Here is an 18,539-nt window from a genome sequence, read left to right as displayed (position 1 = left end):
CTGTCTGTCTGTGTGGTATCCTGTCTGTCTTTCTGTCTGTGTGTCTTTCTGCCTGTCAGTCTGTCGGTCTGTGTGCCTGTCCGTATGTCTGCCTGTCTGTTTGTCTGTCTGCCTACCTGTAGGTGTGTCGTCCTATCTGCCTGTCTGTCTGTATGTATGTATGTATGTATGTCTGCCTGCCTGTCTGTCTGTCTGCCTGTCTGTCTGTGTGTCAGTCTGTCTGCCTACCTGTAGGCGTGTCGTCCTATCTGCCTGTCCGTCCGTCTGTTTGTCTGTCTGCCTACCTGTAGGTGTGTTTGTCCAATGTGCCTGTCTGTCTGTCTGTCTGTCCGTCTGTCTGTGTGTCTGTCTGTATTCTTGTCTGCCATCCTGTCTGTCGGCCTGTCTGGATTTCCATAGTAATGTGTACAGTCACCTTACGTATCTTCACCCATAATCACAAAATTGTAAGTAGTGGTAGTAGTAGTAGTAGTAGTAGTAGTAGTAGTAGCAAAAGTAGAAGTAGTAGCATAAGAAGAAGAAGAAATGCCAACGACGACCAGAATACTTACCACAGATGTGTAAGCTGAAAATGAGGAGACATGTATTTTGAGAAGAAAAAATAATAAATAAATAAATAAACGAACGATTTTTGTTTTAGTCATCCTATTTCCCAACACGAATCTTGGTCACTGGTGACAAACTGGCGACTAGAAGCTGTTTTAGACGCGACCCACATGCTCAACAAAGTATGGAGACCCCAGCCCACAACACCCACCCCCACCCCCGTCCCCACCCCATACAGCACCAACACCAGGCTGAAAAGATACTAGAGCTGTCCACTTTCCACAATGGTCGATAGCTCATTATGCTGGAAATCGACTGAGGGTGACCTGACGAAGTTGTCAGCCTTCCAAGCGAAAAACCTCCGAGGTATCCTGAGAACATTCTGGCCGAGTACCATCAACAGTCACTCATCCAGTGCAGTCAAAAGAACGTGGAAACCATTACCATAAGAAGGCGGTGGAAAAGGACTGGGTACGTCAGGCGAAGTGAGCAAGGTCACAACACGCGGACAGCCCTTCAATGGACACCAGAAGGTAAGGGCGCAAGAGAGGAAGGCCATAGAACACGTGGCGCAGAACAGTCGAAGAGGAGCTCAAAACCCTTGGGTACCATTCAGAGACAAAACCCTGGGTCACCATTCAGAGACAAAACCCTGGGGTACCATTCAGAGACAAAACCCTGGGATACTATTCAGAGACTAAGCCCTGGGGTACCATTCAGAGACAAAACCCTGGGGTACCATTCAGAGACAAAACCCTGGGGTACCATTCAGAGGCAAAACCCTGGGGTACCATTCAGAGACAAAACCCTGGGGTACCATTCAGAGACTAAGCCCTGGGGTACCATTCAGAGACTGTCTCCAAAGCATAGTCATGGTTGATCTTCGTTTCTGCCCTACATGCCAAAGGGTATTTTGAGCAGGAAGTTAAATAAGTAAACGAGTGAGGAAGTAAGGTAGGAAGTAAATAAGTACATGCTGGTGACGGTGACTGGTGGCTGTTTCAGGCACGATCTAAGTGTTTGTTACTGGTGACTGTTGTTTGACGGTGACTGGTGAGTCTTTCAGGCACGATCTAAGTGTTGGTTACTGGTGAATGTTTCAGACACGATGCACGTGCTGGTGACTGTTTTTAGCACGATCTACGTGCTTGTGACTGCTGACTGTTTCAGACAGATACACGTGCTGGTGAGTGCTGACTGTTTCAGGCACGATGCACGTGCTGATGACTGTTGACTGTTTCAGACACGATCTACGTGCTGGTGACTGTTGACTGTTTCAGACACGATCTACGTGCTAGTGACGGTGACTGCTGACTGTTTCAGGCATGATGCACGTGCTGGTGACTGGTGACTGTTTCAGGCACGATGCACGTGCTGGTGACTAGTGACTGTTTCAGACACGATCTACGTGCTGGTGACGGTGACTGTTTCAGGCATGATGCACGTGCTGGTGACTGGTGACTGTTTCAGACACAATCTACGTGCTGGTGACTGGTGACTGTTTCAATCACGAACTACGTGCTGATGACTGTTTCAGGCACGATCTACGTGCTGGTGACGGTGACGCAGGTGAAGGCCCTCTCCACGCTGTGCACGCGGCCCTGGGTGCCCCCCTACGTGCTGTGCCTGCTGGTGGCTGACTGGGTCTGCTTCATCGTCTTCGTCCGCCTCTTCTGCTCGCACCCTGCGGCCCCCTGCCACGCCGAGGGCGACTCCTCCTCCACCACGCAGTTCAAGCACCTCAAGAACCTGCCGCCCCTGTCCTGGAACCGCCACCGGGCCCTTCGCACCCACTGAGTGAGGCACGCGCCCACCCACCCCTACCCCAACCTCTCTCCCTTCCTCCTCTCCCAACCGTCCTCGGCCCCCGCCTCCCTGCCCCGTTCACCTGTTGAGGGACGCATGGTTATCTTGAGGTTCATCACCACCCTCTTCTCCCAACCCCTCGGATCCCTCCCCCCCCCCCTCTCCCCCGCCTCCCCCATTCACCAATTGAGGAATGTACGGTTATCTTGAGGTCGGAAGCAGATGCTTTACCTACCCATATACCCACCGCCGCACTGGTCAGACCTTAAAACTGTTTGAAACTCTTGTGTTCCTTCCCTGTGGTTGGCAGGCAAAAGTTTGGGTTTATGACTTTGTGCGGTGTGGCTCAGCCACAATGTTTGTTGTTGTTGTTTTTTTGCGAGTTGTGGAGTTTGGGGGGTAACTTGTGGAGGTTACATTTCATGATTATGTTGATAGTTCGTATCCGAGTCACTTACGACATTCCAGAAAAGGAATTGATACTGATTGTATGATGTCCAACCTAATTAAAGCATCATGTGCCTTCTTCTTCTTCTTCTTTGTTTTTAGGTTTCTTCTATATGCGTTCATTTTACTACTCTCAATTTCGCACATTATTTTTCGAAGTCTGTCTTTCAAGTTGTGAATGGTCTCTGTTCTCTGTATGCTGACCGAGACTGCTTTGCTTGTGTGTGGTTGCCAGTCGCTCGATCAATACATGGGATGGACCTACACTGTGTTGGTATTCCACGTCAAGTATCGTAATTAGTGTGATTATTCTAGATGACATGTTTCAGGAAACTACCATGACCTTGAAGATGAGGTGAATCCCGGAGTGTGTAGCTGAGGTAATAATGTTGATAACTACAGCACATTCCTCTGGAATACTTCGGAGATGTATCTCTGGCTAAATGGCTTGCATGTCATCGTTGGCTAAGGATGTTGTCTCTGTCAACTCTGCTGCTGGTCAGACTGTGTAGATATATATATGTCTGGTTCATGCTTTTATTCTGATCACAGTGTGTCTAACACCGCTATCAGTCAGAGATCACACAGCGATAACAATCATAACAACAACAACAAGAACAATAAGAAGAAGAACAACAACAACAACAACAATGATAAAAATGTACCTTTGTATTGCGCCCTTTCTTTCTAAAGCTAAGGGCGCTTCGGATGAAAAAAAAAAGTTACAAATAAATCACATAAACCAATATTATGACCGCTCTTTCTCTCTCACAATCAGTCCCCACCCCCACCCCTCTTCCCCCTTCCTCACTCATTCCTCACACATGCAAAGTGAGTTGGGAGGCATGAAAAGGTGTTGGAAAAGTAGGAAACCACGATTGCCCACAGACATATTCTGAAAAAGATGAATTTTTAGTGAAGAGGTAAAGGCAGTGGAGGAGATAGACGATGTGGAGGGATGTTCCAGATATGAGGAGCAGCAAAGAGCATAGATTCTTGTTTCGACAGGAGGAATGGTTCGAAAGGTAACAGCAAGAGGAAGAGCGAGAAGTAGTTCTTGAGGGAGTGTAAAAGCTAATGAGGTCAGAAAGAATTTTACTTGTCTGAACAAAAGAAAATTATCAGATATCGACAACTACTAAAATTAATTCGGTCTGAAAACAGATTAACTCAGTAATATGACTGTCTTCAGTGATGAAGATAGGGGTGCTTTGAATTTGTGACGCAGCACGCGAAAACCCGGCTGAAGTCGGAAGTTATCATTTTTGACATTTATGTGTTTTCATAAAGTTTTGAAATCACAGATTAATATGCAAAAAAAAAAAAAAAAAAAAACAGAATTGATCTATCTGTCATAGCTTTTTTTTTTCCATGATGTATTTTTCAAAGTTGGTATGCCCGAAAAGAAGAAACGGCTCATGATAAAAACATCGGGAAGTATCAATACCATTTTCCCTGATACCTTGACGTTGGCAACCGTCGGAGCCCTCACAAATCATATGATGAGCGAAAGAAGGTGAGGGTTTATAGGAGGACACACATGCTCCAAAACTTTGACGGTGGGAGATGAAATCGCGTGTTGGGTATTACAGTTAGAAACGGAACATTTTCAGTGTGACCCCGAAACAAAGCAAGTCCGCAGACTTCGTCTTCCCAGGTGAGAATCCACCCGAGAAAAAATTAAAGATCTACTGACTGGCCTTACCTGGGTAACTTCTGGAGTAACGACGGTAACTGGATGACCAAACGGTCATCATATTTGAGCGTTGATCTCCCAGACTTTTTTTTTTTTTATTAGCCAATTTAAAACTGTTGATATGCATGGAGCATGTTTTGACAAAGCAATGTGAAAATTGTTTGTCATCAAACGACTTTCCCCAGTAGAAGTCATAACGAAATCACGCTCTGAAAGGGCCAAGTTTCCTGCATGAGGGCCATCTCTGTTACTCTTCGTATTGCTTTCCTGGGCAGAACAGGTTTTCGGGAATGAAATGATATTTGGCATGAGAGCTTAGATGTAAATGTTCTATTGCATGACATAATTTGTGCACCTTTCGTTCCTGAAGTTCTGCTCTGTTCTGGTACATAATGAGCACCCCTCATTATACTTTGGATATATCTTTCTATCTACCTCTTTTTATCTATAGCTTCTACATACTGTCTGGACGTTTCATCACTGATTTGTTGTTGTTGTTGTTGTTTTACTGTTTTAAGCTCCCTCTCTCTCTCTCTCGTTACCTTTTTTTTTCTTTTTCTTTTTTGCATTGATAAATGGCAGTTTCCACACTGTACATAGTATCAATATTTTGTTCTTCCATCTTTGTGTTTAAACATTGCAGATATGTTTTGTAACGTAAGAGATTTGTTTGTTTTGTTGTTTTTGTTTTGGTGATGATCAATGTGGCATCTACATTTTCTTATGGAGGCTTCATATTTTGATGCAGATATTGTCACCACGTTGAAAATCTCATGTTTAGTTATCTGCATGAATTTTCTGGTCCACAACTGTGTTTTGAGATGGAATTTGGAAATTGATGGAAGTTTTCTGCTGATATCCATCATCTGAATTTTTCCAGTGATATCTGCCGTGTGTTTGTATTCTTCTCTTTTTTGTTGTTGTGTTGGTTTCAATATACATGCCTTCAACATTTGTTGTTGTTGTTGTCGCTGTTGTGTATATTTTAACTTCAACTCGTTTTAGAAGTTTTATCTTTACACTAGGAACCTAAAATGCATTTATTTCATAAAGATTTCAGGTTGTGTTTTTTCGGGAGGGGGCGGGTGGGGGGCGGAGGGGGGGGGCCTTGGGGGAGAAAGTAAGTGGTTGGGGAAAGGTTGTGTTTTGTTTTTTTTAATGTTTTTTTGTTGTTGGTTTTTGTTGTTGGTTTGGGGTTTTTTTGTCATTGTTATCTGTTGTTTTTTTTAATGGTGTCGTTACAACTTTAATCATGAAAGCTTTTGTAAAATATTACAGATCTAAGTTTTAGTCTAGGTTTCAGTATTATAAATATATGGAATCTTTGTTGTTTATTACTTTTTATGATCATACCTGTCAACTACATTTTGTTGCGAAGTGCGGTAACCAGAACTCTGTGGTATCCACATGTTCTGGAACTCTTGAAATACCCGATGTGTAAAGTGTGTTTTTTCAAAGTTCTGTGATAAAATTATGGCGTCTGATTTTTATTTTGGAAGCTTCTGAGAAACACATATTAAACGCTGGATTTTGATAATGTATTTTGTGGTATTTCGGAAGTCTGAGGTGGTAAGACTGTTCGGTTGAGCCATTCACAGCAAGACTGGCTGTAAACTGCCAGCCATAGTGAATGGAAAACTTTACTGATGCTGCATGTGGGCAGGCACTGATGTTCAGCACACACACACACACACATGTATGTTAATTGCGCTTGTTTTTCTTCACTATTATGTTGTACAAAACACACACACACACACACACACACACACACAGTGAAACAAATTAAATCCACTTTCGTTTTTTTTTTGTTTTTTTTTTTAATCCCAAATATGATTTCACATGAAACAATGTCATGAATCAGCGATGAAAAAAAATGACAATTGAGAATGTTTTTCTGAATTTTCACCCATCAGAGTTCCTCAACCCCTCCCAATACTTCATACCCTTCTTCCCCATTTCTTCCCCCCCCCCCCCTCTCTTTCTCTCCTCTCAAAAATCCCTCTCCTTCCATCTTTCAATGTTTCACTGACAGCTCTCCCTCTTTCACACACTAGCACAGTCATGCCAACAATGCATTCACTCTGACAGTAGACAGCCAGTCAATGCATACCATCAGACTGTCCACACACACACACACACACACACACACACTTTCTGTCATTTCTCACCCTCTCCTACTGCACTGTGAGGTGATGCCATGGGGAATTATGCACTACACACCTGTCCACACATGCTGCATTGCCAAGAAAAAGCTATCACTGAATCAGGTCATTCAGAAAGTGGCATTGTGAAGAGGTGAGCACCATACACATTCTCTCTCTCTCTCTCTGTCTCACTCTCTCTCTCTCTCTCTGTCTCACTCTCTCTCTCTCTCCCACCCTCACCTGCACATTCATGCATACACACACACACATACATAAAACACAAACTGTCTCTCTCAAGTCCTACATTTACATGCACATACACATGCATTTACACACACACACACTCTCTCTCTCTCTCTCTCTCTCGCATGCTACACACCCCACACACAAACACACACAACCCCACCCACCCACACAACCTCACACCCACCCCAACACACACCCCGCCTCCCCACAAACACCCACACCCCATCACAAGAGAGCGACACGGCAGGGCGTGTTTGTGACATGTTGCACGGCATGTTCTTTCAGCAGCAGGGTCAGGTCACGCCTGACATCCGGAACGTCCACCATCCTCTTCAGCTTGATATCACGCCAATTCCAGTCCAACACCACAGCGTGCACATGGTCCAGCTTCAAACTCCCTGATCAGTGCAGAGAATACAACACTTAATACAACAGAATGGACCAAAGACTCAAAACTGGTTCACTATTCACCCACTGGTACAAAAAGAAAAGTGGCAGAGTGGTTAAGACTTAATACAACAGAACAGAATGGACCCAAAGATTCAAGACTGGTTCACTGTTCACACATTGGTACCTAAAAAAAAGATGGCAAAACAGTTAAGACGCTCAGCTGCCAATATAGAGCCCAGCTCTCACCCTTTCTCCCAAGTTTGACTGGAAAATCAAACTGAGCGTCTATTAGTTCAGATGAGACAATAAACCTGTCATGAGTGCAGCACGCATTTGGCGCACTGAAAAAGAATCCATGGCAACAAAAGTGTTGTCCTCTGGCAAAATTCTGCAGAAAGAATCCCACTCTTGATAGGTACACAAGTATATAGCATGCACTCAAGGCCTGACTAAGCGTGTTGGGTTATGCTGCTGGTCAGATCTGCCTAGCAGATGTGGTGCGGCATACATGGATTTGTCCGAATGCAATGATGCCTCCTTGAGTAATGGAAACTGAAAACTGAAACTGGTGCACAAGTTTACTGTCTGACATGTGCAAACATTAAAATAAAGTATAAATGACAAAAAGCTACATTACGAATAACTTGACTCTTTCCATACGAACGGCGAAAAGAGACGACGTTAACAGCGTTTCACCCCAATTACCATCACCAAAATATTGCAAGCGGAAGGCTCTTATACTGAAGAGGTGAATGTTGACAAAGAATACCACCATTCTGATGACGGAAGCTAAAGTTTGGGTCATTCAGACACCCACTGGACATCCGAGGGGTCTATGTAGAGGAGAAGAGAGGACTGGCCGTACTGAGTGAGTTCAGAATAGAACAGACCAGAATAGAATAGAACAGACAGAAATTCTTTGTCTGACAAATGCCAACAATAAAATAAACAATAAATGAGATAAAGCTATGTTATGAGTAACTTAAGAACAGAAAAAAATTGAATAGGATAGAACATAATAAAATAGAATATGTCTTTATTACCATGTGTACTATGGTCACAAGGAATATTATGGCGAATTGTGCATAAAACAGTCATAAACTGGAAATCATATACAAACACAAAGACAGTAAGAATTTAGATAAATATATGCATACATATATACTTATAAGTGCTCATTCATATACGTTGCAGAATAATTTTATGAAAAAAAAATTGTTTTATAAATGATTTTATAAAAAATTGATACATATATACATTTGAAATTAGACACACACACACACTCTCTCTCTCTCTCTCTCTCTCTCTCTCTCTCTCACACATACAGAACTGGCATACACATCATTTATTTATTTCCCACCCAAGGATGAAAATTTTGATTTAGCATCCTAATGGCATTAGTGAATCTTCCACTGAAATAAAAAGCAAATAAATGAAATAACAACTATGTTTGTGTTATTGTTTTTCATGACATATAATGCTAACATGTTGCCCTCTCATACACACCTCCCCTTTCCATAAAACAATCATAGGTTATGGTGACAACTTCCCAATCAATATCAAACTCTCACTCTTCAACTACAGAGAAAAAATCAATACCACACTCTTCAAAGACCAGATACTATGTGTCATAAAACTAAAACCAACAATAATTTTAATCTGAAATCAAATTTAACACCTACCCAACTGCCCACCCACATGCACACACCCACCCACTCCCCCCCCTCTCCCTCGCCCCCGTCCCTCCACCCCTACCCCCTGACCCTCCCCCTCCCACCACACACAGAGCTGGAATTCAACTATTCAGGAAATAAAATTACTGAAGTGTTGGTTTGGGGTTGAAAGTTTCTCCAGTTTTTTCAACATTTCATCTTGACGTCAATGTGCTGCTATATTATCATGCTGTTCCAAGTGTGCTACTGATTTTGTTGACCTAAAACTCTTTGTATTACTGCAAACCAGATCCCTTTCCCTTTTACAAGAGCAAGATATTATATCTTAAATTATTCTAACAATCTAAGTCCAATATTTTTTTTTTAATTCTTAACTTGTCACAACACAGTACAAACAACAAGTAGGAGGTGTCAAACAAATAAAAAATATACTCATATTGCTGTCATCATCCTAATAATAATCATAATTCATTTTCATGTAGTGCTGTATTCCTCACCTGACTCCAACAAAGCTTGTACTCGATTTGGTGTCCCAATACTGGCATGGCAAACTTTCTTCTCCAGGAATGTTTTCTGCTCTTCCAACTGCGCACACGTACACAACAGAATTAGCGGATGTCACAGAGATTAAAAGTGAAGCTTCAAGGTCCCATCACCTATTACAGCCATCAGAACAGTGAATTTATGTCTACTTTGTCTATGGCTTGGTACAGGAAGGCAGGGCCCTTCCAATATTTTAATCTTCCCCAACTGAAATCAGGTACCCATTCAAACCTGGGCAGAGTGAGAAAAATCAAAGTAAAGTGTCCTTCCCAAGGACACAGCGCCATGCCGAAACAGGGCCATGAACCCCGGTTACTGGTGAACCCTGGATCAAAAGTCCAATGCCTAATTCCGCCATGGTGCCTGTGTCAGTCTGTGACATGGAGAACAGTGCCAGGTGTTCAACCCAATGATATGATCAGTGATTTACACCATCAACACGGACATTCAAATGGGTGAAGGTCTCGAACTGTCATGTCCAGTTTCTAAACCAGAAAAAGATCCACAAACTGCTCAACAGCTTCTGGAGATGGGACTGTTTTCATTCAGCATGCATCATTTCAGACTTCAGCTCCTTTTTTTTTTTTTTTTTTTTTTTTTTTACACTTCATATACACCACTGTTCTTTCACCATGATTAACCTCTTCAGTGCCACATGACACATATACATCAATGAAAATGCTTCGCTATTTGCCCCATGATGTTCATATACCTCAGTGTCATTTCATGATTTTTCACAGTTCTGTTTTAAAAATGATGTGTTCCAATAGCCACCAGTCAGAAAACTTGATATGCCTATAATGACTGCCACAATGATGTACTGTAGTATTGATAGGCTGACTGTACTTATATTTTCTGTCTTACCTTCATATGTCTTCCAAAACAATTTGAACTGTTCTGTGTTCTGTCTTATCTTCATGTGTTTACCAAAACAGTTTATACAGTTCTGAGGTGTTTTGCGTCTTACCTTCATGTGTTTAGCAGTTTGCACTGTTTTCATGTGTTCTGTATGTTACCGTCATGCGTTTAGCAAACAGTTTGTACTGTACAGATGTGTTTTGTGTCTTACCTTCATGTGTTTTGCAGTTTGTACTGTACAGATGTGTTATGTGTCTTACCTTCATGTGCTTAGCAAACAGTTTGGCTGTTTTGCAGTCTTTTCCTAAAAATGACTTGAGTTCCCTGGAACAGAGAACACAGGACATGTGCACACACACACACACACGCACACACACACACACACACACAGAGGTAAGTATCAGTATCAGTCGCTCAAAGAGGTGTCACTGTGTTCAGACAAATCCATATACACTACACCACATCTGCTAAGCAGATGCCTGACACAGATAAGTGGTGTTATATAGTATACACATTCAGTCACATACACACAACACATCAACACACCAAAAAGTAGTTTTGTGGTAAACAGCATTATCAAATCTGAAAAGAAAAATAAGTTCTGATCGATGTGCTGCATTGGGTAAAATGTTATGGGTAATAGTCTAATACTATCACAAAAACCTCAGTTTAAAAAAAAAAGCAGAAACAAACATCTTTAGAAGAAATGCCAAATCTTCATTGGCAAAAAATCAAACATACTGTTGCAGAAGAACTAAGAAACAAAGGAAATTTTCTTCCTAAAATTACGTTTAAGTACATATATTAATAATAATCATTCCTTCCCTCAAAAATTCATATACTATAGCATTCTCGATGATAAAATGTCAATACCATACTCAGTCATGCTTCATTCTCAATGACAAAATGTCAACAGAGTATACATGTATCATGTATCATAAATGTTATATCCCAGTCATAACCAGGTCAGGGTGTCAGTTGTAACACTAGACAATGTTCCATCTTCCACACTCATGTCTCCTTTTGTTTTCTCTTTTTTACCTTTTTTTAAAGAACTGATGGCTTAAGTTTTCATGGACCCATCTGGAATTCAGTTCTGCTCTCCTCCCCATTGCCCCCGCCCCCCACCCCACCCCTCCCCCATGTCTCCCCTTCCTTATCACCTTTCCCCCACACCTTCCTTTCACAACGACATATATAAAAAACGGATTCACTTTATCAACATTAATTTGGCACAAATCTTTTAACTTGAGACTTCAAACATACACACACATACACACCCTTTTCGTTCTTTTTGGTGTAACATCACCCTAAGTCAAAAAATGTACTGAAATTAATGAAAAACTCGATATCACACACACAACACGCACACACACACACAGACACTCACACACAAACACATGCGCACGCACACACACTCATACACACACACACACACACAGGAAAGAGGATGATCACCTGTTGAGCTGCACAGCACGGATCGCAGAGCTACACAGGACAAGCAACAGCGGTGACCCTGGTGACAGCTTGGCCTTTTCCACCGCCACCTGCCAGCCAGGTAACACCTCCTTCAGGTAGTCTGCTGCCGACTGATGCTGGTTGGCTGGGAAGAAATCTGACAACACAGAACAGACACAGTGACTTACCATATTGTTCACAATTATCCACAGAACTACACTGTATCGCTTCAGTTTCTCAAGGAGGCGTCACTGCATTCAGAAAAATACATATATACGCTACACCACATCTGCTTGGCATAATCCAATGTGCCTAACAGGCACTGAATGCATGCATATTGCATATAATATATATTTGTGTACCAATCAGGGTGGATTTCTTTTACAGAATTTTACCAACACTTTTGTTTCCATGGATCTTTTTCAGTGCTCCAAGAATGTGCTGCACATGGGACCTCAGTTTATTGTCTCATCAGAATGACTAGACGCTCAGTAAGTCAGTTGATTTTCCAATCAAACTTGGGAGCATGGGTGAGAGAGGGATTCGAACCCAGACCCTCATGGACACTGTATTGGAAGATAAGCATCTTAACCATTCTGCCACCTTGCTCCCAGGGAAAATGATAATCATTCAATAAACAATAATGCTCTGGATATTAATCATTATCAACTGTAGGACAAAGTGATGGTGGGGTCTAACGTTTTTTGTCATTTTTAAAAAAGAAATGCAGAAATGTTATTCTGATTTCCATTCAGGAGCATGCACATAATTATCAAATCTACCTCTGAATCTGAACCTCAGTTACATATTCCGACTTCAGTCACATCTAAGAGAATTATTCATACCAATTAACTCACTCGGGATGACAAGTTTTCTCCCTTGCTTTTCCCCACAGACGGCCATTTGTAAGGGTTTGGAAAAAAATTACAAAAAATACAAAATACAGAGTAAGAAAATGAAACTTTCAGGACTGGTTTATTACGTGTTGAGATATTACATATAAAAAAAAATCAAATTTCTCATCTTATTTTTACAGTTTTGCCATATGTAGAAAATACTGCCAATTTTTCACCTCGAATCACCATACCCATGCTCGCTTTCTGCATTAAATTCACTTTCTTCTTTGTCATCATCCACCTCTTCAATGTCCGACCCTTCAGTTTGTAGCATTTTAAGTACTTCAGCAACACTAAAACATTGCCGTCGCTGCCTTGTTCGCTCCACAACATTTTGAGATGAGCCCACTTTGCTAACAGGCTGGCACGCGAGCAGAAGACCGGTCAGTGACTTGGTCAGCGTGTGTGTGAGACGGGCCACACATGGCAGGCTGGCAAATTATACCATTCGGTTGTGGAGTGACCCAGAATAGCGCACTCTGCTTGGCTAATCACAAAATCACGTGTATAGCGCATGATGGATTTTTATTTCTTGAAAATGCTATTCCATTCTGTCGTCTGAAACCGAATACATTTTATGTAGGGATGCTCACGCATTCCTTCGTCCGGAAAGAGTTAAAGTCAGTCAGGCTTAAAAATATCTGAAAACATTTCAGAATCATATATTACAGTTCAAATCCATTTTATTCCATGGCTTTTAGTTGACAGTCTTTGAAATCTGAAAATGTTATTTCCAAATCAAAATCATAATCCAAAATATATATGAACTGCTGTAATTACAATATTGTGACCACCTTTTTACCTCTGTGTGTGTGCATGCATGTGTTTGTGTGATAAGTGTGTATGGGACAGTGTGTGTGTGCACATGTGTGCCTGCATGTGTGTCTATGTGTGGGTCCGTGTGTCTGTAACTCTGTGTGTCTGTGTATGTGTGTATATAACTGGCGTTTTAACAATATTGTGAATGTCTTTTTTCCTCTGTGCATGTGTGCATACATGTGTGTGTGCACGAGTGCGTGCAAACGTGCACATATATATATGTACGTATATATGTGTGTGTTTGTGTGTGTGTGTGTGTGTTTGGTGTGGTGTGGTGTGGTGTGGTGTGGTGTGGTGTGGTGTGTGTGTGTGTGTGTGTGTGTTTGTGTGTGTGTGTGTGTGTGTTCACGCGTTTACTTGTCTACTTGATATGTATAATAAAGATGACCAAAAGAACCACCATGATGATACATGCCATGGAATGGAGTCACTCACAGAAAGAAAACTTCTATCATCATAAGCAGCCTGCTAAAAAACAAGAACACTCACCTGTATCTACGGACAATGTGGCATCATCGTCATCAACATCATCTGATTCTGAATGAGAGCCATCACTTTTTGAAATGGTGATGACAGGTCTGATCAATGCCTGCACATCTGATGGCGTTCCAGCTTTTTTCAGGATATCTTCATCCACATCTGTGATTTTCTTCTGCAACAAAAAGTTTAAAAAGCACACTTTAGAATGGAAAAAAAAGACAAACTATGCCAGCCACTAAAGTAAATACTTCCTTTACACTAGAAGTTGCACAATCATCATTATCATTTGACTTAAAGTTCAACAGATTACTTGATGAACAGTGACACATAAAATAGATTACAGATGTCATCCTTCAAAACATGATAACGACAGTATGAAGTAAAAATTAAAGTATAACTCTTCCATGTATAAAATTATTTTCCAATTCATGTTCTGTTATAGTAGTAAAACGTAAAATTGACATATGCACATGAATATGCACACTTATTCTCTCTCTGATCTCTCTCCCTTACTCACATACTGACAGACATATGAACAGACCATACCATCTTCCCACTGCTTTTGAACTTTAGCCTGTAAGTGTAACCTAGTGAAAGTAAGCATATTCTTTTAAACACATATATATATGGTTCACAATTTATTAACATTGTAAAAAAAATTAATGATATCTACGAAATCAATAGGAGATAAGGCCAAAAGGATACGCTGAATAGCCGAAAAAAGCGTAAGACGAGACAGAGCGTAAACCTGACAAGATGGCGTGGAGAGCCTTGGCCAAAGGAATGATTAAGCGCTTATAGTTTTTAGAGGCGTTTGATTGGCTGAGAGCGGGTGGGCCCGTCTTTTCACCGTTAGCCGCGCGAAATTTGGCCAAGCAGAGCAAACCAATAGGCCTAGTTTGCATCAGTTTGACATGGTACAGTATATGACACCAAACTTAACATTTAAATCTTATCAATGATATCTATTAAATCAAACTTAAAGTCTATCAAACCTTATCCGAGGCATCTACTATCTAGGCAACTGTATATGCTGGCATATTCACTGCTTTAAAATTTAAAGAAACGAACATTCATGGCAAATATGAACACCTGATGGCTGATAATAAAATAATACACAATGTATGTAATTAAAAGATCTAAAACATTTTTTTTTAAACCAAACCCAGTTTATCAAAACCAGTTTCAGTTATTCCTATCCTATCCACAGTTTCTACTATTCTAGTCTATTCGTTCATTCAAGTTATAACATTCACACACACACACACACACACACACACACACACACACCCACACACACACACACACAGAGAGAGAGAGAGAGAGAGAATAGAATAAATTGGAAAGTTCCGTACCCTTGTAAATGTTTTCTGAGACTTTTTCTTCTTCTTCTTCTTGCCAGCATTCTCTTTTGTTGCAGCTGGTTTGCTTTTCTTCTTCTCAGCCAATGCTGTCTTGCTTTTCTTTGTGGGAGTTTTCTGGGGAGGTTCATCCGACAAATCATCCTCATCATCACTATCTGCCGGACGTTTTATACCTCTCTTTAGTGACCTGTCATCTCCACTGTCTTCTTCTGCCAAATTCTCGGCATTATCTGGAAACATCCATAATTTCATCCAAATGATTTCACCATGTCATCATCAACATCTATCATTGTATGAAAACAATTTTATCATAAATGTTTTAAATGATAACCAGGGCTTTCACGCACAATAATTATACAATACACTGCAACACACACACACACACACACACACACACACACACAGTTTTTTAGTTGAATCAACTATGATAGTTTGTTAGTGTTACGCATGGAACACACGCTACACAGACTTAGAACAATCTCAGAAACTGGGGCTTATTTAGTTAAGACTATGCCATACTGAGAAAAGAGAGGGTGTGGAGTGGGAGAGAGAAATAGACGGTGAGATTGAGAGAGGAACTGAGAGAGAATAAGAAGCTATCTTCATTATTGTTCCAAAACGTGGGAGTTAAAAGGGAACAAAACTGCTAAAAGTAAACTTTATCTTTAACCATTTAAAAGGAAACAAAATCTGCTTATATTTTATCTTTCACTTAGTTGTATTCTTCATCACCTAAATATCTAACAAGAAGTAATAAAGTTCTGACCAGTCACGAGTGACAGTGACAAAACAGCATGAAAAAGAAACACGTGGGTTCTGTAAACACGATGCTTTCACAGAGAAACAATGTCACGCGAACGATTCCGTGTAAAAGCCTGACATCAACTTTTATTTCAGTTTATAAAAGAAGGGTACATTCCTAAATAAGTCCCAAATGAGTCAAGCATACCATCACTCTCTTTCCACCACTCGTCTCCCAAATCGTCAGCCATGTTGTTCGGTACACTCCACAATTAAGATTAAGACGAAGGATACTTTGGTCGCTGTCCAGAAGTTCGAGATTTTCGCATCTCATTTTCAAAAACATTTCAATAAGCATGACTTATGGTAAAATGATATATTACGAAAATGGTTAAGTGCTCATTCATGAAAATGCTAAAAATAATAGGGGTTAGGACACCTGTGATCCAAAAACACAAATACACACACGCACACACCCACACCACGAACTTTCAAAAATCAGTGGACCAAACCAGTCCATAATTATTACTATTGTGATTATTATCATGAGCATCTACACCTAATCTTGAAAATAAGCCTTAGGCGTTTACAAATAGAAAACATATGTAAATATCAAAAAAGGAAAAACTGAACACAAGATACAAAACAGTTCAGAAATATTCATCCCTCCGCCTCCTGCCCCTCCTCCCCCTCACTGACACGCGCGCGCGCGCGCACACACACACACACGTCATAGCACACAAGTCATAAATAGTGCACACTCAAACATACAACCAACAAATTCTGAAACTATCAAAACTCACTCACTTGATCACTGATAGTCATTTTAGTTCAGTCATACTGGGAAGGGGTGAGCTGTTGAGAATTATTGAGGAGGGAGGGAGGTGGGTCTTCAGACTGGATTTGAAAGATTGCAGCGAAGATGACTGAGTTTCAGAGAGGCCGAGGAAGTTGATTCCTGAGAAAGGGGCGGGCTTGGTGAAAAACTGCGTTGGCCATACGTTTTGGTTCGAACAGGGGGGAGGGGGGGAGGGGGGTCCTAAGTAAACGGGTGTCAGAAGAAGAGTGGAGTTGGCGTGAGGGTATGTAAAGATCAGAAAGATATTGTGGACCAGAAGCCTCGGTGGACTTGAAACAAAGAGAGACGACATTGTAAATAATTCTTTCTTGTATTGGAAGCCAGTGTGAAGCGACATGAACCGAAGGAGAGGAGAGACGTGATAAAATTTAGAGGAACGAAAGACAAGACCAGCAGCATGATTCTGGACTTTCTGAAGCCTAGCAATGAGGTAGCTGGGTGAACCAACAAGCTACAAATCTTTGAAAAGAAATCTAATTGGATTTAATCGCAATCAAACTATAAATGTCACACACCCTGTATATTGATCATTATGAGGCATCTTCACCTCTTGAAATCGTGGGAAAACTGTCGCCGGTTCGAAACCTTAATTTCAAAGGTTAAAGCTTTTTAAAGCCACTGGGACAGTCAGTTCAAATTCACTGTGTCTACAGCTCGCCAAATGAAGGCAGAGCCCAGTCCTCTCCGTCAGCCGCTTTTAGTCTTCCCCAAACTAAGTCAGGTACCAGTTCACACCTGGGTAGAGTGAGGAAACTTGGAGTAGAGTGCCTTTCCCAAGGACATGCACAGCACCATGACTAAGTCGAAACGGGGCTTCGAACCGTATGATCACGGGTGATCAATGGATCAGAAGGTCATTCTCTAACCAGTTCTGCCACGGCGCTTCACCTTATCTATAACCACGGAACAAATCCTATTTCTTCTGCTCTTGTTGCTCTGCTGTACTATCAAGTGACTTTTTTTTAATGATGTGTTGTGTGGTGATAATCTTCAGTCCCAGGCTTAGCCCTTTGTTTGATGACTGATAGGTGGTAATTAATGTTTTGTGTATTTCTTCAGGTGTAGATGTGTGTGCAAAGTAGCCTTAAGAACATACTGGACAAGCATGTCTGATTGTTGTTGTTTTTTTAAAATATGCTTTAGAAAAAGAAAGTTAGCTGAAGTGCACGCATCTGTTGTGTTGCTATGACTTGCAAGGGAAAGAAATTATACTCTAGATTTATCAACGAACATGTTGGAATGACAAGAGTCAGTTTTGTGAACGGTGAATCTGCCGAAAGAAAAATGAAAGCATTTGTTGTTGATAAGTTATTAGTGTAGTATTACGTCGTACTTTCACACACTGTCTACCCCTCCTTTATTCCCCCTTGGGCTGTCTCCTTCTGTCTTTTGTTTCCCTGTCTTCGCCTAGTGTACCCTGCTTCTTTCTCCATCTTCCTTTCTCTGTATTAGTGTCCATCTCTTCCTCTGTGTGCCTTTTGTTCTTGTCTCCCATATCTCTATATTCGCTTTATCAGTTTGTCCCCTGTCTCTATGGGCCACATATCCGTGACCCCCTTCTCTGTCTCCTTGT

At 41.3% G+C, this 18,539-nt stretch overlaps 2 protein-coding genes across 2 annotated transcripts in view; one reads left to right on the top strand and one right to left on the bottom strand.

The window, feature by feature from the left end:
• LOC143297918 (uncharacterized) overlaps nt 1-4,139 on the top strand; it is a 20,469-nt gene extending 16,330 nt beyond the window's left edge. The window contains exon 5 of the mRNA XM_076610491.1: nt 2,084-4,139. Coding sequence (XP_076466606.1) covers nt 2,084-2,343 — 260 coding nt within the window. The 3' untranslated portion in view covers nt 2,344-4,139. The remainder of the gene's footprint in view (nt 1-2,083) is intronic.
• A 2,332-nt stretch (nt 4,140-6,471) lies between these two features.
• Nucleotides 6,472-16,401, bottom strand: LOC143297929 (uncharacterized protein C3orf26 homolog). Its single transcript, XM_076610516.1, has 7 exons — nt 16,316-16,401; nt 15,358-15,596; nt 14,012-14,174; nt 11,808-11,964; nt 10,610-10,673; nt 9,446-9,533; nt 6,472-7,283 (listed from the first exon to the last, which is right to left on the bottom strand). The coding sequence occupies exons 1-7, from the start codon at nt 16,356-16,358 to the stop codon at nt 7,111-7,113; spliced, it is 927 nt and encodes a 308-aa protein (XP_076466631.1). The 5' UTR covers nt 16,359-16,401; the 3' UTR covers nt 6,472-7,110.
• Between the last annotated feature and the right edge of the window lie 2,138 nt (nt 16,402-18,539).

Source organism: Babylonia areolata, chromosome 23 (genome assembly GCF_041734735.1).
Source record: "Babylonia areolata isolate BAREFJ2019XMU chromosome 23, ASM4173473v1, whole genome shotgun sequence".
Taxonomy (NCBI): domain Eukaryota; kingdom Metazoa; phylum Mollusca; class Gastropoda; order Neogastropoda; family Buccinidae; genus Babylonia; species Babylonia areolata.
This window is presented reverse-complemented; position numbering and strand designations above follow the sequence as displayed.

What these genes read in the sequence shown, in the direction of transcription:
- LOC143297929 (XM_076610516.1), bottom strand. Translation starts at nt 16,358, where the DNA reads ATGGCTGACGATTTGGGAGACGAGTGGTGGAAAGAGAGTGATG. An exon ending in CTCAGAAAACATTTACAAGG is followed by an intron (nt 14,175 to 15,357) that starts GTACGGAACTTT and finishes TTTTTGTTGCAG; the next exon opens with AAGAAAATCACAGATGTGGA. An exon ending in TGTTTGCTAAGCACATGAAG is followed by an intron (nt 9,534 to 10,609) that starts GTAAGACACATA and finishes ACGTGTGCGCAG; the next exon opens with TTGGAAGAGCAGAAAACATT.